The sequence below is a fragment of the Mytilus edulis genome, chromosome 2 (assembly GCF_963676685.1).
Source record: "Mytilus edulis chromosome 2, xbMytEdul2.2, whole genome shotgun sequence".
NCBI classification, from domain to species: Eukaryota; Metazoa; Mollusca; class Bivalvia; order Mytilida; family Mytilidae; genus Mytilus; species Mytilus edulis.
Genome location: NC_092345.1, coordinates 55,359,890 through 55,383,235, shown reverse-complemented (window position 1 = coordinate 55,383,235; position 23,346 = coordinate 55,359,890). Strand labels below are relative to the sequence as shown.

General features: G+C 30.4%; 1 protein-coding gene across 1 annotated transcript in view; it reads left to right on the top strand.

Moving 5' to 3' along the window:
• The window catches only part of LOC139510275 (small subunit processome component 20 homolog), an 84,066-nt gene that overhangs the window by 6,184 nt on the left and 54,536 nt on the right, over positions 1-23,346 (top strand). The window contains exons 2-15 of the mRNA XM_071296767.1: positions 2,006-2,086; positions 2,743-2,809; positions 3,214-3,275; positions 5,159-5,229; positions 11,577-11,765; positions 13,642-13,726; positions 14,103-14,162; positions 14,870-14,947; positions 15,377-15,538; positions 16,184-16,339; positions 17,932-18,066; positions 19,824-19,901; positions 20,230-20,402; positions 21,116-21,211. Coding sequence (XP_071152868.1) covers positions 2,006-2,086; positions 2,743-2,809; positions 3,214-3,275; positions 5,159-5,229; positions 11,577-11,765; positions 13,642-13,726; positions 14,103-14,162; positions 14,870-14,947; positions 15,377-15,538; positions 16,184-16,339; positions 17,932-18,066; positions 19,824-19,901; positions 20,230-20,402; positions 21,116-21,211 — 1,493 coding nt within the window. The remainder of the gene's footprint in view (positions 1-2,005; positions 2,087-2,742; positions 2,810-3,213; positions 3,276-5,158; positions 5,230-11,576; positions 11,766-13,641; positions 13,727-14,102; positions 14,163-14,869; positions 14,948-15,376; positions 15,539-16,183; positions 16,340-17,931; positions 18,067-19,823; positions 19,902-20,229; positions 20,403-21,115; positions 21,212-23,346) is intronic.

Genomic DNA, 23,346 nt, shown 5'->3' with positions numbered 1-23,346 from the left:
ACTATATGTATATTGTCTAATTGTGTCTACGTCAAGTGTAGTACATTTTACTGCAGCTGCAAGTAGAATATTGATTTTGGACTAAATGGCCGCTGATTTTTTTATATCGTTTATTTAACGATATTGGAAACAAACCAGCTGCTAATCATACGCTAAACATCGCCATGTGTCATACTTTTGCAATTAAATTATTCATCATTAATTTACTTTTTACATTCGTCAGTTAGGTATATAACTCTACGGGGTTATTACAGAAAAATAACATACATTTGTTATTGTGGACTAAAAAATCAAATAACTGTGATAACATATGTATGTTATATGTTTCACAGGGACATTATACATCAATAGTTTTGTTAAAATGTATACAAGTTCTATTGATATTACTCTTGTCTTTATGCATACTTAACTATAGAAAGATATAACAGTTTATAGTTTGCCAATTTTGCATAGTACATTGTGCACCTAGATGTTATTACAGAAAAAAATATGCCTGTAATAACTAAAGAGTGTTATCACAGCTTCTCTATATCACTTCAAAGCATTTGCTCAGACATTAATCATGCTTAATTACAATGTATTTTAATTGATTGTAAGAAATAATGACTAAAGCATGTAACAAGGTCCTGTTCAAGCTTCCTAGTAATTCCCAAGTGTCTTATATAATAAGTTACATTCCTTTAATAACAAAGCCTTGTTATTACAGCTAGGCCTTGTCTCATTGAATTACGGGGATGCTGATTTACCATGGTTAATCAAAAATGTATTAATTTAATTAAAAAATAAGTTATCAAAATTATGCATTTAGTTTATGGGCAAAGTCTGAAGAGTTCCCTAGAGCCCACTATATATTAAAACATTTTACAAATAACAAACATGTGTTATTACAGATTTAGAAAATTTAAGGAATAAAGAGTAGACAACTCCTGAAAGTATCTGTAATAACACACACAAGTTATTTCCTGTAATAACCCTATAGAGTTCATAATAGTTTTCATTCAATACTTAGCAAATATCACACCTTTATCACACCCCTGAATACATGTAGTACAACTGATCAGCTCATAATAATTAAAGATTCAAACAAATTAGCAGAGAGTTAATGCAACATCCTCATAACAAGGATCCACCAAAATGATAACTCATGACAATTGCAAGGATCCACCAAAAAAAATGATAAGTCAATCAGCCACTCGTTTTCCTGTGTAAATAGTTTTGTGTGTTAAATCTGAGGATGTTTTAAGTTGCTATTGTGTGTAATTCTAATAATCGTCAACAGTATTAGTTCTTTGTCATTTTGAAAATCTAGATTTTTATTAATGTCAGTCACCATTTTTGTTTTTATAATGTGGCTTGTAATAATCACAAGTTAAAATCCTTATACTGATTTTGATTTTTGATTTAAGTAAAAGAAAAAAAAAATAATTAAAAAAATGTGAAAAAAATTACACAAAGTTTTGGTAATCCATGTAAATGTTAGGAATGTCTTAAATCAATTGAAAAATATCTATTTTGTACTTATATACCCTTTTAAAAAACTTTAATGACATACACATATTGTATGCTCAAAGATGTACGCATTAGTAAATTTCTACAGTAATTTCCTTACAAATATAAAGTGCTTTATATGATTATAATCAAGAATTGAAACTTTCCAATTATTTTCATTCATTGATTATAACATTGAAGCAGAAAGAAGTAAAATCACAAAAATACTGAACTTAGAGGAAAATCAATTCGGAAAGTCCATAATCACATGGCAAAATCAAATAACAAAACGCATCAAAAACGAATGGACAAGAACTGTCATATTCCTGACTTGGTACAGGCAGATTTCAAACACTTCTATTCACTATTCATTACGACACAATTGATGAATGATCCGTTGCATCTCATGGTGTATTTTGTTTCAGGTTTAAGTTTCTTCCACAAAGGACCGTGATATTTTGCAATGGCGAAATCTATTCTTATTAAAAGAGTTAATCCTTTTTATTTATTTTTATAGTTTCAGACATTTTCCGAGAGGATAGCCAAAGTTGACATAGATGTTATTCACAGAGTAGTTCATCATGATGATACACCAGAGGTTTGTTATCATCAGTAATGACTGTATAAAACTGATAAATTATGTTCATGTATCACTCCACCTAAGAATCATAGACTACGGCAATTCATGAATGAAAAGCAGTCTATTAAATATTTTGTTTAGATTGTAAAAGAAGTATTAGAAACAACCCATTAATTCTAAGGTCCTGTGAAATGTAAATTATATGAAATGCAACATGAAAAGACGGAAAAGGAAGATAACTCATGAATCTGCACTTCATTCTGTCAGTTGTCTATCATGATCAAGTAGTATAGAAATACTAGATATCCATTTTGTGTAGTACATAAATTAGTTAGTAAAATATCAAAATTAAAAATGTGTAGACTTTTGTTGGGTGAATCACATTTATCATTAATTAGAGCATTAATGTCCAGAAGGTTACTTCAATCATTATTATTCTGGAGTTAAAAATAACATTAGCTAATGATATTGACTGGAAATATCGTTTTTATTGTTCTAGACACTCAGTAGTTTGAATAAAAAAATTATGATGGGTGTCCATTGTATGTTGATGAGACAACGACCATAAAACATTATGATTAAATCAAATCAAATTGACTCACTTTACAATGATGCTAAAAGGCCCTGGGGAAAGTACTAATTGTATTTAATAATTGTAATTTTTATATCTACAGGAGAATTTAACATATTTTGGAGAAGCCATTGAAAAATGGACAGAACTGAATTGTACTAAACACTATGGTAATTATATAAAAATATTTGTAAAAAACAAAATGTGTATGAATGAGATTTCAGTTGAATTTAATATACAATGATAGTGTCAAAATCATAATTGGCCCAATTAAGGACTTGTATTAGTTATAAACTTTTGTAATATAGCAAAACTAGCTGTAAAAGCAGAGATTTTGTACTTATGTATTATATACAAATGTATCAGGGATTTGATACTTTGATAGATATTATAAGGGACTTTTGTCTGATTTTAAAATTATGCTTTAAATTGTAAAATTTTTTCAATTAGCTCACCCGGCAATATAGCCTTTTTGCACTAATGCAGCGTAAAGCAAACAACAATCAATCAATCAATATTATACATACAACTTCTTTTGTTCTACAAATATCTAAATTTCCTTATTTTTTTACAGCTGACTTTAGGAAGGAGATATCTAATCAAGTACAGACATTTGCACAACTTGTCCATCATAAGGTAGGTTATAAGTAAAATAGAGGTTTTAAGTTGCAGTTATTGCTTTTATGTAAAGTGCAAAGTTTTGAAGCTGAAGGAAAATTTCCAACACTTGAGTTCTGTTGTTTGTCCATTAACCTTTTTTTTTTTTAACTCTTTTCCTCTGAAAACTACTGGCTAAATAGAAAGGGATTGTATTTTCATTCTTAATGTGTAGAGTTTCCAAATTCCATATCTATTATTTTATCCTGCAATCAGCCTTGTATTGTAAAAATAACAGGTACACAAATATTTTTTTGCTTTATTTGTACATGAGAAAGTGGTAATGTGGATATTACTTTTCACTACCAGTTCATTTTAGGGCCTCTTTGCGGTCCGCGTTTACACTATGTCAATTTCTTTGAAAACTAAAGAGCATGATTTTGTTTCAATAACTAAAGCTTCAAGTGTTGAACTAAGTTTCAGGATAAAAACAATATATGTGCACTGTCAGCAAATATAAAATTTATTTGTACTCGCTGCGAAACAGAAGATTAGCTCAGCAAGCCTTGCTTTTCGTCCTGTTTCTAAAGCTCATACAAAGAAAACTTTATATTTTCCAACAATGTACATATATTGTATATTTATGAACTAGATTCACATTTGTCTGTAGTGTAAACAGATTCTTCCTTTACCAAATTGAATATTCAGGAGTAAAATGTCCTATTTCAATAAACACTTTTTGAAAGAAAAATTATGAAAAGGATATTTTACTGCTTTAAAATATCCATTTATGATCCCCTTTAAGGATTATTATTGATGACCTTATCTGTTTCTAGCAACAGGATATTAGTTTAAAAAAAATACTGTTGCAAATATCTGAATTTTAACAGAAGACAAATGTAACAAACTTGAAAGAAATGATGAAAGTATGAACCCTCTATTTTGAATTTTGGTTCGTGAACCCAATACTTATCAAGCATATCACCTACTTTAACTTTAAATAAAATGTAATAGCTGCTAAAATGTAATGGCTGCTAAAATGTAGTACTTTAGCTGTATCCTAAGTCTGGTTTAACTTTAACTTTAAATAAAATGTAATGGCTGCTAAAATGTAGTACTTTAGCTGTATCCTAAGTCTGGTTTAACTTTAACTTTAAATAAAATGTAATGGCTGCTAAAATGTAGTACTTTAGCTGTATCCTAAGTCTGGTTTAACTTTAACTTTAAATAAAATGTAATGGCTGCTAAAATGTAGTACTTTACAATGTAGCTGTATCCTAAGTCTGGTTTAACTTTAACTTTAAATAAAATGTAATGGCTGCTAAAATGTAGTACTATAGCTGTATCCTAAGTCTGGTTTAACTTTAAATAAAATGTAACGGCTGCTAAAATGTAGTACTTTAGCTGTATCCTAAGTCTGGTTTAACTTTAAATAAAATGTAACGGCTGCTAAAATGTAGTACTTTAGCTGTATCCTAAATCTGGTTTAACTTGAACTTTAAATAAAATGTAATGGCTGCTAAAATGTAGTACATGTACTTTAGCTGTATCCTAAGTCTGGTTTAACTTTAACCTTAAATAAAATGTAATGGCAGCTAAAATGTAGTACTGTAGCTGAATCCTAAGTCTGGTTTAACTTTAACTTTAAATAAAATGTAATGGCTGCTAAAATGTAGTACTTTAGATGTATCCTAAGTCTGGTTTAACTTAAACTATTGAAATTTGTAGGGTACACAACACACTCTTTTTCAATAATTTGATATTGAAAATAATTCTCTGATTTCCTCTGAAGTGACTGTGTCCTTAATGTTTGCATATACTAAGTATTCTTCTATCATGTAAATGGTTTTACCAGATGTATGTAATAGTATGTTTGCTTATACTGTGATTTGCTTCATTTTGCTAATACTTTGTTATAACAGGATGATATTGTTGCTGGACTTACAAAACATCTGCAGGTCCCAAGCAGTTTGGCGTTGGACGCTCTTTTAGAGTAAGTAAACATATTTAAATTCCTCAAACTTTATCTCATTCTATCTAGGATTTTTTCATATTTCTCAGAAAGGTATCATTTCATGAGAAGCAGGTACATGTAATCTTGTCAAAGGGAAGTACTCAGATCGTTAGTTTGTCATACTTTGTACCTACAACTTAGAAACCCCAAAAACTTAGAAAACACACAAGCTTTTTCACAATGAAATTAATTTACATAAATAATTCAGCATGTGAAGAAAACTGATTTTTTTATAATTTGGAAATAAAAACTATTTCAGAGTAAACATACTAACTGACCACATGTCTTTTAGGATTGATTTAATATAGAAATAATGGTATATATTGATTTAATATAGAAATAATGGTATATATTGATTTAATATAGAAATAATGGTATATATTGATTTAATATAGAAATAATGGTATATATTGATTTAAAGTTAACTTTGAACTTGTATTGGTAGTCCAGCCCTGGCCTCAGTGACTCATTTTTTTAAAATTTTTTTGTTGTCACTGAGTCCAGCTCGCCCTCCATTACCTTCAATGGTGCAAGCTCCCGGGTAGATTACCCGGGGACGATAGAGACAATGCCAGAGCGCTCAAGTACGAAAAATGTATCACAAATGGTAAAACTTGATAAAATAAACAAGTTACATACCTGAAATGCTTGTACACTATATAGAAACTCATCTTAACAAAAGGAAATCCCTTGCAGTCGGAGCTGTGGACATCTTGTTTACATCAGTAACGCTATATTACGGAACGTGACGTTTCTACGCTATAACGTTAGACGAAACGAATTCAATGTATCGATAAAGATTTTCAACGTTTAAACTCGTAACACGATACCGAATGGCATATCTCCCGATTTCTAAACTTTTTGGCACACTTGTATTTTGAATCTAGTTACATCAGTATAAGTCATTGTATGCATAAAAACTTTGGTCACCATTTTTGGTCTTGTAATTTTATAGGAAAACGTCAATTTTTGCGACAAATTCACATATTGCTTTTTATCCATCAACAGAATTTAAAAGGTTGGTTAATCCGAATCCAGTTCCAAATATCCACCACTCATCATAATATCATGGCTAAAGCTGTAGCCATGTCTGCCAGTCGAGCTCTAAGTTTATTAATTGTTAAATGTAAAGCACATTGTGGTTTCTAGCACAGTACCTTTAAAACATTATTTGATACTCTGGTCTGGTCAGTAATAAGCTACGGTGCATCCATTTGGGGCACTCGTTCTTTTTCTTGTATCAACGCTGTCCAGAACAGAGCTATCAGGTTTTTTTTATAGGTGTTGGTAAGTATACGCCAAATGATGAAATTAACGGGGACATGGGATGGAGACCTCCTAGTGTAAAACAATGGACATGTGTCTTAAGGCATTGGGCAAGATGTAGTGCCATGACCAATGACAGAATAAATTATAAAGTTTTCAAATGGTCACATAAAAATGCTGTAAATAATAAAAAAAAAAACTAGTGTAATAGAGTCATGAAAAAAACTTAAATATTGTAACTTTGATTTGTATACTAGTATTGATAGTGTGCTGCATAAAGAAAATTGTTCTACAAATTGAAAATGTTTTATTTAATAAATATATTGCAGAATGGCAAACGAAAATTTTGTCACAGAATAATGGTAACATGCTTCGTACTTATAAGCGATATAAATCACAATATTGTACAGAGTTATATTTAAAACAAAATATGTCTATTAAATTTAGAAGTGCTTATGCAAAATTTAGATGTGGCGTTGCGCCAATTAAAATAGAAACAGGACGATATGAGAAAAAGCCAGTAAATGAAAGATGTTGTTTCATGTGTAAAAACGAAATTGAAGATGAGAAACAGGTAGTTACTTTATGTCCTTTATATGCAGACCTTCGACATATATTGTATAATGAAGCAGTAAAACATAACGATCAATTTTATAACTTGTCTTTTGACGAAAAATTTATATATTTTTACTCAGTAATGAAGGACCTATTAAACTGGTTCCCTGAAAATTATTCTAATTTCAACCCATAAATGTATATATGTAAACAATAAACCGGTCAATATAAACAAAACAACGATACCAAGATCGACGCTCGTGACACTTTTTACTTCCAATATTCTCTAGTGAAAAACAGATACCCGGAATAAATACACGGTGGAATGAAATTACGCTAACATATGCACCCTCTATATAAGTAAAACACTCCCCGCAAAAATTCCAGTTTGAAATTGTGCATGTACGACATGTAAGCCGGAGTCTGTATTCTGCGTGTTATTTTATATTATGTATCATAATGCCAAATCCAGCAACCTGTCATTTCCAAAAAAACCCTGACGATATACGCAGCTTTAGTACAAGCATGCAAGCAGGTATACTATTTAAAAGCCGTCCTAATAGATAAGCCGTATATATGAAACCTATATATATACCCAGTGCAAATTGGACTGCCGAACGGTTAAACAATATGATGGTGCTATTTTATAAGGAATGTGGTGACAATTCATGTATCAGTGAATATGCAGTGTAGTGAAATGGTAAACTGGTGTTATCAAATGTAGCAATGTTAGCAAGCTATCATGTACGTCAGTTGGTCTTTGGTGGAAAATTGTTTCATTGTCAACTATACCACATCTCCTGATTTCATTATGGTTTGATTTTTCTCCAGAAGTTCAATTAGAAGTTTAAGGACTTAAACAAATATGTACTAGGAAACTGAAAAATGTCTATGGTTTTGATGTCGTTAATTGTATAGCCTTTGCTATCTTATTGTATATCCCATACCTCCATTTATTCACACAAAAAAACACCAACACTAAAAAAAAATCCAGAAACCATTTCGGTTCTATATCGGATTTCTTCTGTACAGAACAATGAATTTCAGAGACTGTTTTTACTTGGAATACAGGGAAAGTTATTCGAACAATAACCATTTTTTTTTTCTCATTCCATGCTGACAAACTAATTTTTGTATGATCATGAGTTTCAACGTCTGCTTGTGTTTTGCTTTTTCCTTATTCAATCCGTATTCTTTCAGTCCAATAAATTTCGTTTATCTATTTTTCTATTGGTGTTTTTTGTGATCATATTCAAACGGATGGGATGAACGAAATTGCATTAATAGGGTTACAATTCCCGGATTTTCATACACCAAACCTGAGTTTCTATAAATTAAATTCCTACTTCCAAAACAAAATTTCATAGGGATACGGCGTGCATTATAAATGAGAAGTTTTTGCAAGAATATAAATGAGAAGTAATTGCAAGAATAAAAATAAAGTGTTAAAACTCAGTCCGTAATGCATAAGAAGATATCTATAATTATACTAAAATTACGAGTATATTCACCTGTTACCGATTACCTTATCTGTACGTTCCGCATCTGTCAGGCGCACCACCAAACGGTGTATTCAGGATTAATATGCTATATAGTATTACACGGGTCATAATCACAGGGTTGTCACTACTTAATTGTCAAATTGTTACCTATTGTAGTATTTTAATCAGTTAGACTTTCTAAGATAACAATACGAATACTAAAAATCTGGACTAAAATAAGGCGTATAGGTACAGTTTTCAATTTGTTATCGGGCATGATGTAAAACAGCCAATCAAAGAATTCAACTTTATTTATAACTAATATAGGACAATGCTGTTGATTAAAAAGTACTCCATTCCAGGACCTTTTGTTTTCCAAATAATTAATATTATCAATAATTGATAAGTTCCAGTTCGACGGGTTCAAACAGAAAGATTTGAAAGCAGAGAAAACTGTGTATCTTACAATCGGCATGACTTTATCAGATGACAATACTAATACTAAAATAAGGCTTGCGCATAGTTAAATACTTTAATTCAGTCACGGACCCGCGATATCACGGGTGTGTTCTAGTGTTATATATATAGATAAATCTTGCAGATGCTTAGGTATCAATAGAATTTTCAAAAATTATATTTTTGAAGGTCAACAATCAGCAGAATATTCCGGGGAAAACGATAAAGCAATCAATGTCAAATAACTGTTACGTTTTGCAACAAATCTGTCGGCACTCTGCATCTAGGGAAATTAACAGTTAAAAATGTCACATAGTTACCAAAACAAAAATAATTTTTATTTTCTAATGATTTTATAATTAAAGAACTTGCTGCATTAACTCGGATGTATGAACGTTTTCTTCGGGTAAAAAAACCTTTCACACCCGTAAAGGAATGACGTTACGCACGATGTTCGTACCTCATTGGAAATTCGGTGTAGTTGGCAAGACGCAAGTCCAAAATATATAATTGTGTGATATCATATGCATTGTTATTGTACGTATTTTAAAAATAAAAACGAAAAAAATAATTGTTGAAACTATGTTTTATGCTGCATGCGACAAGCTTAATGTTTTTAAAACGGCGATTTTTAGGTTGTCCCGCGTAACATATTTCATTTATTGTAACCACTAAACTATGATTTTCGTCAAAACTATTTAATATTTTGAAAAACGGGTTTTTCCATTATCAAAAAACTAAAATACATCAATTTTCGATAAGTAGTTAAAAAGCATCGTCAATTTTGCCGAGTCTTACAAGAATGTCGCACTTGCTTAAAAACAACGTTTCAGTCGAATTTTCGGTTTGAACGTTACGAAATATTCGCGACGTTGTGTTACGCTTACATGTACGAACATCGCGCGTAACGTCAATGTTTTCATAGTAGGCCATATCTTCTAGGACTAAAAAAATAGAATCTAATATAACTCGAACGATTATTTCGTTTCTTCGTAAATTTTCAGTCAATGACAGGACAATATGAAATCTCTTCATCAACTAACCATTACACTAGCTTTTATTTTTTAACAATTTTTCTATCCGAATGTTAACGGAGATGGTCTGGCCCTGATACGATTTTGGAAACTGGACTTGGAAAATGATTTATCGATCACCATCCAAAATACTTTATTTTGGTCCATATGTTAATAGCGGGTATGTGTTTCTTTAATTTGAAAGAAAGAAAAATGTATTAAATTGCATTAAATTACAATGTTAAATTGAATACACTAATAAAAGACTTTAAGTGAAAAACAATTTCAGACTTATCATTCGCTGCTTAAGAAAAAAAAAAAGACTTACCGCGTTAAAGTATTTAACAAGAACTTAAAAAAAAATGAGAGAAAATGAAAATCGTCAGTATTAAAGTTGTTCTTCATTTTGTCATAAGTAACAATTAATTCACATTCAAAAAGGTTGATATATTATATGTCATCGCAGGGAAATGGACAGAGCCGCCTGTTGGCCGTACGGCAACCCCAAATTAAATATTCGGGATTTTTGATGGAATTTCGGGATAAAAAAAATGTTAAAAAAATAAAAGTGTGATGATAAATTAATGAAGAAATTTATTATAATAATTGTCCGGTCATTTACTGAAAGAAACCATGATATGTGGAAAGTTAAAACTGATTAATTTGGTTTGAACTTTCTGTCACTTGCCGGGAACTGAAGAAAAAAAAAAACACAATCATGAAGTAAACTTCATCCGAACAACAGAAGGTACACATATATAAACATGATTTAAAGTGTCATAATTTACCAGCAGCATTCAGTGCCCTAAGGTCCGCGTTTAAATAGTTTGAGGTGCAAAATAGTTGATTTAACGAGTTGAACGTTGAAAATCTGTATCGATACATTGAATTCGTTTCATCTAACGTTATAGCGTAGAAACGTCACGTTCCGTAATATAGCGTTACTGATGTAAACAAGATGTCCACAGCTCCGACTGCAAGGGATTTCCTTCTGTTAAGATGAGTTTCCATATAGTGTACAAGCATTTCAGGTATGTAACTTGTTTATTTTATCAAGTTTTACCATTTGTGATACAATTTGCGTACTTGAGCTCTCTGGCATTGTCTCTATCGTCCCCGGGTAATCTACCCGGGAGCTTGCACCATTGAAGGTAATGGAGGGCGAGCTGGACTCAGTGACAACAAAAAAAAAAAAAATTAAAAAAAAATGAGTCACTGAGGCCAGGGCTGGACTACTTGTATTGGCTGCTTGGATTTCTTACAGAATGCTGTAAGTGAGAGAAAAAAACCATGATAAACTATTGATTCAAATAAAATATTCTGGTTGTGTTCTATTGTGACTGATCAGATGCTTTCTGCCGCTTTAAAAAGATCAGTATACATTTTAATAATAAAAGTTAAGATCTCATCCTTATAAAATGTGAGCTATAGTTTGTTAATTTACATTATATGATTATTTAAAGTGCAAATACTCACTATATCTATACACTCTTACTTACATAATATTGCAAAATCTAAATTATTATTTTGATTTATAAATATTTTCTGATTTCAGTCTGACAGTTCAGTTATCTAGAGACCTACAAAAAGATTTTATAGTATATTTCCCCCAGTTTTTTAAGTTGTTGGTAAGTCTTTTGGTTGGACAAGATGTTGACCTACTGGAGCAAGTATTTACAGCGCTGGCCTACCTGTTTAAATACCTGTGGAGGTACCTTGTCAAGAATATTCAGCAGGTGTATGGGTAGGTGTTGTATTGAATAGTCAATTTAGGTGTTGTATTGAATAGTCAATTTAGGTGTTGTATTGAATAGTCAATTTAGGTGTTGTATTGAATAGTCAATTAAGGTGTTGTATTGAATAGTCAATTTAGGTGTTGTATTGAATAGTCAATTTAGGTGTTGTAAAGAATGTCAATTTAGGTGTTGTATTGAATAGTCAATTAAGGTGTTGTATTGAATAGTCAATTTAGGTGTTGTATTGAATAGTCAATTTAGGTGTTGTATTGAATAGTCAATTAGGTGTTGTATTGAATAGTCAATATAGGTGTTGTATTGAATAGTCAATTTAGGTGTTGTATTGAATAGTCAATTAGGTGTTGTATTGAATAGTCAATTAGGTGTTGTATTGAATAGTCAATTAAGGTGTTGTATTGAATAGTCAATATAGGTGTTGTATTGAATAGTCAATATAGGTGTTGTATTGAATAGTCAATTTAGGTGTTGTATTGAATAGTCAATGTAGATGTTGTATTGAATAGTCAATGTAGGTGTTGTATTGAATAGTCAATTTAGGTGTTGTATTGAATAGTCAATTAAGGTGTTGTATTGAATAGTCAATTTAGATGTTGTATTGAATAGTCAATTTAGGTGTTGTAAAGAATGTCAATTTAGGTGTTGTATTGAATAGTCAATTTAGGTGTTGTAAAGAATAGACAATTTAGGTGGTGTATTGAATAGTCAATATAGGTGTTGTATTGAATAGTCAATTTAGGTGTTGTATTGAATAGTCAATTTAGGTGTTGTATTGAATAGTCAATATAGGTGTTGTATTGAATAGTCAATATAGGGGTTGTATTGAATAGTCAATTTAGGTGCTGTATTGAATAGTCAATTTAGGTGTTGTATTGAATAGTCAATTTAGGTGTTGTAAAGAATGTCAATTTAGGTGTTGTATTGAATAGTCAATTTAGGTGTTGTATTGAATAGTCAATGTAGATGTTGTATTGAATAGTCAATGTAGGTGTTGTATTGAATAGTCAATTTAGGTGTTGTATTGAATAGTCAATTAAGGTGTTGTATTGAATAGTCAATTTAGATGTTGTATTGAATAGTCAATTTAGGTGTTGTAAAGAATGTCAATTTAGGTGTTGTATTGAATAGTCAATTTAGGTGTTGTAAAGAATAGACAATTTAGGTGGTGTATTGAATAGTCAATATAGGTGTTGTATTGAATAGTCAATTTAGGTGTTGTATTGAATAGTCAATTTAGGTGTTGTATTGAATAGTCAATATAGGTGTTGTATTGAATAGTCAATATAGGTGTTGTATTGAATAGTCAATTTAGGTGCTGTATTGAATAGTCAATTTAGGTGTTGTATTGAATAGTCAATTTAGGTGTTGTAAAGAATGTCAATTTAGGTGTAATATCACCAAATCATAGTACGTCACATCAGGTTGCATACGAAAAAGGATTGAAAAAACTAGTAACTAGCATATTGTTAAACATCAATCTTGACAAAGAATGTGTATTGCATCATTTACTTAGAAATCAAGAAATGAGGAGAGAGAAAATAGTTATAAGAATTGTTGAAAAAATAAGTTGAACCAAAGAAGCTGCATTTTGATCTGATGTTATTTAAAAAGAACACACACATACAAAAATATGAAATTGAGAATGGACTTGGGGAATGTGTCAAAGAGACAATAACCTGACCCGGCGTGCTTCTGCTGGCCCCAAAACAAAAATGTGTACTAGTTCAGTGATAATGGACATCAAACTAAACTCTGAAATATATAATAAAGCTAGAATTAAAAATCCTGCAAGACTAACAAAGGGCAGAGGCTCCTGACTTGGGACAGGGGCAAAAATGCAAATATGTATCCTCTTTGTGTTGACAGGTACTTTTCAGAGTTACTTAGTGGAACTCACAGGGAATATATCAGAAACTTTGCAGCAGAGAGTTTTGCTTTCCTGATGAGAAAGGTATGTATATCTGTTGCTTTACAATGCACAGTTTATATATGGATATTACAATAGCAATTTTTCCAAATCATGAATCTGACTCCAGAATTATTCGAAGCATTTTTTTTTCCTTTTTTTTTTCCACATAAGAATTGTACGAAACCAATAATGTCAAGTCATTAATATTTCAGTCCCTAACAGATTTTTATGAAAGTCTTTAGACTCTTTACTGGGCATCATGCAATTATTCAACATTGTCACAAATAGAACACTCAGTCATAACTATTGTATTTTATATGGAAATAAAACATGATATTGGAGTGTCTCTTAAGTATTGTTAGCCAATCAAAATTTATGTAATGACTGAATGTGAGAGTGATTATCTTTATTATTACAGGCTAAGAATCCATCAGAGTTGTTTGATTTCATGTTCCAAACATTGGAGGAGCATAGTGATGTAAGTACACATTGTTACATTTAAAACAGAAGGTGAAACTTTTCACACTCACCTGCAGTGATTAGAATAATTTGTCACCATTTTACTGTCAAATTTCAATGAAATATATCAAGAGGTTTGATATAGAAAATTTTTGAATTCGTACATTGCCTATAGTTGCTGTCAGCTGAAATTCGTAGCGGTTATCGGTAAAAATAATTTAAACTATCTATTGCGTAGTAGTGGTTTTTCTTTTGGTGATTTATGAATGGAATGTAAAAAACTATATCATGAGTGAACGTGGTTGATAGTTTAGATTATTTTTACCGATAACCGCTACGAATTTCAGCTGACGGCGACTATATGTCACAATGCTTATATTTACATCAATTTAAAAACAGAATGTTCAATGATGATATTTATGCTGATTGACCATTGGTCAGTATACCTCATTCATAAAAAACAACATGAGGTTGATGCATTGCATCAGGTATTAACATTATTGCACCACATACTAACAAACAGGAAATAAAAGTCATTTTGAGAGAACAGACAAAAAAATCATTTTATGAAATGTAGTGTGTTTAACTTAGCAAAACCCAGAGTAACCAGTATTCGTGTTTGCTGTAGATATTCAGTGATAGACATACTTTCTATTTTCATTTGTTTGTATGTTATGCTGTGGTATATTACAGTGCTTGTGTGATTTACTTTTGTATATATTACAGAGGGCTGAAGGCACAGGTAGACTGCTGTTTGAGATGATAAAAGGGGTAAAAGGTCAAATGCACAGCTGTATAGAAACAGTAAGTAAAAATATTAGATAGCTAAACTGTTGTAGTTGCGCTTTCAAATTTTTTTTTTTTTTTACATATATATTTTAAAAGTGATATTTTTCTTATTCAAATCAACTATATTTATTTGAATCCAAACTTTATTTTACTTTGCTTCAGAAACATATCTCAGTTTCAAGATCAAAATATAAGAAATACACCGGATATAATGCTACAAGAGGATGAAAAATATATTGTAGAGAGAAAAGGGAATCATTTAATTGGTTTTTGAATATTTATGTTTAAAAAAGTTGAATGTTTTTACAAATCAATGGCTTCTTTAAAATTTAAATATTCTGGCTACTGGTGAATGTTCATTGATATTTTGATACTTCTTTGTGGCTAGCCATGTATTTTACAAAGTTAACAAATGTATGAATGTTCTGTCACATTGTATTCCAGGTGTTACCCCTGATGCTATCTAAGTTAGGACCAGTAGGGAAGAACATAAAGAAATCTGAGTTACCATTGGATTTAGTGACAAGATCAGTGTCATACATGTTTACGTGTGTATGTCAGTATATCAGTAAAGAACATGCTGTCACCATCTGGAATATAATTCTGGTAAGTTATCATTCCAATACAACCTTTGAGACTGAAGATGTGTGACGGAAAAAAATTAAAATTTGAAAATAAAAAGAAGCAAACGAAGTATCACAGTAACTCAAACAACAAAACATAATGCACAGTTAATTACAAAGACATGCACACATGAAGGCAAAACACATTACATAAACTATATTTAGAATACAGCAAGTCTTTATAAAAAGTACAGGTGCTGTGATAAATATCACATTTCACATTTTGTTGAAAGGTTTATTACATCAAAGCAAACAGTCCACAGATGAGTCAGGGAGAAAAATGTTAATCATTGAGGCATTTTAAAGTGAAAGTTAAAGACTATAATCATATTTATTTATCTATAAAATTAGCATAATTTTCAAAGAACTGTAGAATTTAATTGTTTTTACCAATTTGCGAACCAGATTATGGCTCTTATTTTTCTTCTTGATTTCTGTAGAGGATATTATAGCAATTAATCCTCTTCCAGAAGATTAATTTTCAGTTGAAATCTTCTCATTAGAATTTTTTTATAAATATAAAAAAAAGATTTAGTTTGGATATCTTAATATCTTTTACTGAAATATTAGATTGCTTTTGATTACTCTTTTAGAAAAATAAGTTATTTTCTTCTACCTTGTATTTCAGTCATGTGCAGCAACAATTTCCTCATCATGCAGCAATGTTCCTAAAAAGAAACAGACTCTGCTGACCTCTTATCTCACGAAGATTCTTAAACTAGCTGACCAAGTTGTTAATTATAAATCTGGTTTCTTGGTAACTGACCCAGATAAAATTGCAAAGGTAAGAGAGAGTGGGCAATAGATTCATATAAAAAGAAAGATATGTTTACTTTAAACCAACTTAATTTCGCTGATACTTTATTTCGTGTTAAGCCCTTTCTTGTCCACTAAGCATTTATTTAATTTCACGATTTCTAATTTACTTGATGAAACTGCTGGTGAAAATTACTTGGTTTACAGAATTTATAAAAAAAATGATAATTAAAGATAATAGCATCAATTAGTAATTAATGAATGAAATAAAATGAATACACAGAAACTTGATAGCAATAATTAATTATATCAAAAACTTCAATACTCTCCGCTCTAAACCATCCAGAGTAGAGAAAAATTTTGAATATATTTAACATTTAATACTGAGGAATTGCATTTAACACCAAACTCCTAAACGGAACAATATAATACAATAGACTTTACTTCTGGACTATACTAGGAACATGCACATTAACATATCGTCGCTGGGCTTCTAAAATGTTGTATATGACTTTTTTGGCTAAAAGTACTTTTTTGACACCAATGATCTGGGCGGGAGGAAATCTTTGGTATTACAAAATAGCATACAGTTAGACCAATCAAAATGTGTGAAATAAGACATATTACAAAATTGCCAATGTCAGTTGTTCGTAAAGTTTGCTTCCAAAATGTTGTATGAAAACTTGAAAATCGTTGTAGAATGGCATTGGGAAAAAAATAATTGTACATTTCTTTATTTCTGTGAAAATAGTTTAAGTTCTTGGATAATCCAGAAATTTCAAAGTTTTTATTTTACTGCCATTTACAAAAATGTTCAAGTTCACATACAATATTTTGGAAAAATGCATTTTGCCAAAATTTTCAAAGCCTGTTTGTGAGATATTTTTTTTATTGAAAAATTTGTAATTGTTGCCAGTGGACAAGGTTTATTAAAATCTATTTCTCAGCAGTTACAGGGCAGTTACATATGCTCTTAGATGTGTGCACATTACCAGTTGAAAACTTTTCAATGGTAGATCATATTACTAAATGTAATACAGTAGCAAGTATTATAAGATTTATACACCTGTCATGTAAAGTTCTGTCTACAAAATAATTTTAGTTTAAAGTGATGCCTTTAAAGTGTAGTTCTTTGTTCAGTTATATCTACTGTACTTTCACAGTCAAAATTGCTTTTAAATACAGTTTGAAAGAAGAAAACAATGAAGATTTTAAAAATGAATACTGTGGATTCATTTTTATATGTAGGTTATCAAATTTCACGGATTTCTAGGGAAATTGTGAACCAAGAATTTAAAAATAATCAATGGATTACAAATTTTTTTATACTTGAATGCAGACTTTGGCAAAACAATGAGATCAAATATCTATGAAAATGCAATTTTCACTCAATCCATGGAAATTTTTACACAAGAAAATGCATGAAGCAACAGTAGTAACTATATATACATAGTTTATAGACAGTTCTTTATGTATTAAACAAATGTTCTAACCTATGATACCTGGTCAATTAAAGAGAACACCTGTCATTATTGAAGATAAACATTTTAAAAGGTGAGATGTACTTCTGCTCATTCTTATAATTTGAAGTTAACACTAAAAGACTTTTTTACATTTCAGACATTGATAGAAATTTTGAAAGAGCCTTCACTGGGTGAAGAAATTGATGAAACCACAATTCATCTAGTCACATCCTTGTTACTGGTTTCACATACTACACTTCTGGTAGAGAATTCTGTAAAATTAATATCTCAGGTGAGTAGATAGATATGTTATTATATTAATTCCATGCATTAATTAAACTACAAGCAAAATGTTATCTGAGGATATTATTAAAAATTGTAGTATGTTTTATGGTTTTTAGGGTTTAAATTTTTGTAAGAAAGGTAGACATAGGAAATATAAGACAAACCAATAAATATCATAAGAAAGTAAGTCTATTCAGTCTTTAAATATTTTAAGAAAGAAAGTTGATTTAGTCTTGATTTAAGTTATTTGTAAGCAAAATTGATTATTGTTAATGAAATACCCTACAGATGGTTATTTTCTCAGGTGTAAAATTTCATGATTTTCATTGAATAAGGTATACAAATTAATATGGCGGATTCAAAACTTTTATCAATACCTTTGCCTTTTTTAAAGTGGTGGAATTTATTTTGGCGATTTTGTTTTATCCCCGAAAAATAAGCGAAAATTTGCACTCCCTCCTCCAAAAAAAATAAATAACCCGCTATAAGTTAGTATAACTTATCTATGATTATTGGTTTCATTTCATTAAGAACTGTTGTAAATAAAATGTTAGTTTAATGTTCTGCTATGATTTTTTTGCAGATAAATCATGCCTAATATAAGTGTGGAGGGATCAAATTTACTATATTTTTATTAAGGAAGCTCGCTTCTCTAATTTTTGCGCTATTTTCACATTTCCTGACTGGTGTGAGAAAAATATTTCTCCTCACTAGTGAAAGATCTGTTCTCGGCAAATTAGTCGAAATTTGATTATGACGTCAAAATGTTTTGTTTTCTTCTCAATTTTCTATTGTGACGTCATGAAAAAAGGCGACCTTGCCTTATGACGTCGCATATAAAGAACACAAGTTTCTGAAAATCTTTGAAAAAGAATGATTAAAGTCATCAGAGAAACAGATTCCGACACTATAACTCGTGTATTACGATATTTCTCCACTCTCAACAGTTAAATTTAATCATTTAAAATGCTCGGCAAGCCTCGCGCTTTAAATAATAAAATTTAACTGTCTCGAGTGGAGAAATATCGTAATACACTTGTTGCAGTGTAGGAATCTATATTTCTCAGTTTCAAAATAATTAGCTTTTCAAATTACTAGTTTATATTGATAGGGGATTAAAAAAGGAAAATATATATATAGGTCAATGTTCTTTTTTTTGAGATATTAGCCATTGAAATTTTGGCGGGAAAATATTCTCTCTTGACTTTTCATAGCTTTATCATTGACAAGTTTAATTTCTCAAAAACTATTTATTAATAATCAAAATTTTATAAGACTTTTACAGATGGATTATCATTCATTATACATGTAAAAGATTTATAAAAAGAAAAATGGGGGTCAATGGACAATTTTTTTTAAGGCATTCAAATGGATAAAACCAGAGGATTCCGAAAATCTGACAGAAATGGCCCAAAACATGACAAGCGAACTTCCTTAACTGCTTTACATTACAATCCATTATCTTATTTAATAGGACTGATAAAAGTTTAAATACATTGACCAATAGGAGGTTAATCTGTGAAAAAGTTTCACTTGGTTCACAAGAATTTGATTGAAATTTGAAATCTAGAAAATGTTTTAAAAGCATACCATTTGTTTCATATCCTGTATAATAATGCACCGTATTATTGAGTGGATTGGAGTAATCTACCCTCTCATTCTCTCTACATGTTTAAAAGAATTTTTTCATGGTTGGCGGTAAATCATTGGCTATACTGACTCTGTGTTTCTGTCAAAAAGTGATAACTAGTTATGTATTTTCAGGTGATGAAGAAGAAAGTACCATGTGATATTGTTTATACGTTTTTCAAGTCATTATTAGATCTTCCTCTCTTTGAAAAGGTTTGTACATACAGTAAACTCTTATAAAACTGCCATTTCTAAAACTTTTTACATAACATTAATGGAATAATTTATATTTCTTACTAGAATTTTTAGAGTGCTACACCCTATGCTCTATGTTTTCAAGACTGAAATGTTGTTAAAATCCAGACGATTTCTTCAACTTTCATCAAAATCATATGTTTGGCCTAACAACTGAAGGTCACTGTACAGTCTTCAACAAAGAGCAAAATCCATACTACATAGTAAGTATGTCTGTATCATCCCTTTTGTAAACTTACACTAAAAAAATAAACGCTGTATTACAAATATTCCATTTGGATTTCAGAATGTGTTACCAGCTCTAATTGCTTACACTGAGTCTGTAGTTAAGGAAGGAAAAGAAAGCAAGAAAACCCTCCATCTCCTGACACATATTATACTGCATAAAGTGCCATTGTTACAGAATGGCGCTGAATTAGAACATTATTCTGGGTATATAATAGACTATGGTAAAGACAGGTAAGATTTTATTTGCTGGGTATGAATTACATGTTGTGCTTTATAAATAAAAAAAGTTATAATCTAGACATTTTCAAACATTGAATTACATGTTGTGCTTTATAAATAAAAAAAGTTATGATCTAGACATTTTCAAACATTTTGATTATTTTTGAAAATTGGATTACAGATGATTGGATTGCATTGAGTGTGTAGGTAAAGGTTATATGTTTGGGTAGCTTGGTTGCTAGCTGCACTGTGAAGTCATTATAATTAGGTAAGGTATACTACCCTCTTTTCAAACTAGTCTAGTCCTACAGACAGACAGATTGGTTATCAGACTAACTAGGCTACTCTTAAAAGAGGGTAGTTTTCCTAACCTAATAATGACTTCATGGTTCAGCTAGTAAGAAAGCTAACCAAACATATGTCCTTTACCTACACACTCAATGCAATCTGCTGTAATAAGACCAATCCAATTGTTTAAAATTTGTTCTTTCTTATTGTGTTTTCAAACAAACATATTTCACATAATATTTATATACATGTATATGATATGAAAAAAAGTCAACAAATTAAAAAATCACAGCTTAAACAAGTGACCTAAATAATGCATTATTTCTTGAAAATAAATAACTTTTTCCTTGCTAATGTTTCTTTCAAAGTTGTAAATAAATGAACAAACAACAAATCATACTTGTATATGAACTTTGAACTTTGCTCTTTGTTTTCAGGACTTCTGTTGTAAAATATCTGAGTGATATGTTGATGGACAGTAGTACAGAACTGCCAAGATTATGGAGTGTTCTTGTGTGTCTTCCTCATGTCAGGTCAGAAAACAATACATGTGTTTACATTTGTATGCAAATTTGTGCGCCATTACTTAAAATCACACAAGTATGCAAATTTGTGCGCCATTACTTATAATCACAAAAGTATGCAAATTTCTGCGCCATCACTTAAAATCATATAAGTATGCAAATTTCTGTGCCATTAAAAACTTGAAATCACACACAAGTTCCTGCAAAAGGATGAAGCCAAATTAGAAAATTTGAGGTCATACTTAAAAAGTGATTGTTGTTTGACTTCAGTAGGTTATTTGGAGACAGATGCAAGTTCATTAGGAGACAAATTTTAGCTAGATTTTAAAGTGTACAAAACATCTATTGCAAAAATAAATCTTTTGAAAAAGACAAAATATAATTAAGACATTTAAATTCTTACTAGTTCATGGATTTTAACCCGAGGTTTTACCATATGGGTCATTTTCAAAAAATGTTGAATTTGAAATTGAAAAATTTATTAAAAGTTACTTATTCAAACAACCCTCTACATAAGCAAATCAAAACAAACAGTACTTTAAGAACAACATATTAAAAGATGCAATCTTAATGATGTCATACAAGAATATCTTGAAACATTTTTTGATCGGTGGTACAATATTTTGTCTATCCTGTTACCATTTTCAAAAGAAATTTTGGGTTATTAAGAAAAGGTTTAGATAAAATGTTAAGCTTGTTTTACGTTACCAATTAGATGGTTTTCAAGAGAATAAACTTCTATATATATTCATTCTGTAAAATAATAGATTATTTGCCAATTTTCTAGGTTGTACTGAAAAATGGCTCTAAAAATTGTTTTTCAAAGGTTGTAAAAATTACCACCAGTAATGCAAGTCTAAGATAGCAATTTATATTGTTCGGCCTTTTTGCACCCTTTCAAATAAACCCAACATCAAGTAAATTTCTCATAAGTTAATTTACTTTTCTCTTTATTTCGTTGGTAACAGGAACGTACGTTTCTGATATATCACTATATAAAAGTCTATCCTGTTACCTTTTTGTCTATCCTGTTACCGATATCAGTATTGCACCTGCAAATGCTTAATTGGGAAAATTAAGACGTTATAACCTTAAGATGAGTTCAAACAATGAAATATTTCATTCGTTTTCCACCTACATGTTAAGATAAAAAAAAAAAACGACGTTTTTGTCTATAATTGTCTATCCTGTTACTGTAACCATAGCAACCATAGTAACAGGATAGACAAATTTCTTCGTTTTTGATTGCTGTTGTGAAATAACTACTCCCTTTGGTGAAGTGATTATGGTTTTCTATTGTGAATTTGGTTTCCAACACGTTATTGCACTTTTTACAACCATACTGTTAGTGTAATTAATCAAAATGGTTGGTAACAGCATAGACATGAAAAAAAGTACGCTCTTTTTTTTCACTAAATGTCTTGAAATTTCTTTTCTCTACACTGTCGTTCAAGAAACGAGGCGTTTTAAATGTAAAGTTTACTTTGCATTTTTGAAATCAACACTGACTGATTCAATATTCATAGGGAGAATAATTTAACGACTGATTTAAGTAGCGGTAACAGGATAGACATGAACCTCCTGTACGCTGATTGAATTTCGTTTGTAGATAATCTGTTACATACAATGATAAAGAAGCTACGATTTTTCGTTAGAATTATAATTAACGTTCTTAAAAAGTCCCTTTTGCAGATATCAAGGCGATCAGAAAATCGGAAAAAAATCATTTGAAATGTGTTTTTCTGACAATGTACGCACACAAATACCCCCAAAATCGGCCTTAAATGCAGTTTAATCTTATCAAAATAGATGTAAGGTGTGTTTATTATTAATGTTCTGAATCACAAATCCGACAAGCTTTCATTTAAACCATTACAACTGAAATTTCCATTAGAAATAAAAATTTTAGCATAGGTGTACTGAAAATTCGACATTTTTTGAAAATGACCCATATGTCATTTACCTATATTTTTATTCATCTTCTTTTTGGAGTTTTAAGAAAAGCTATTAACTTCACCATTTTTACATTTAAGAATCTTTAAAACTTAAATCCTTTAAATTATATACTGTACATGCTGTAATTTTTTTTTGCTGAGCTTGATACAATCAATATATTAAGCTTATTAAGTCAATATTATGATTTC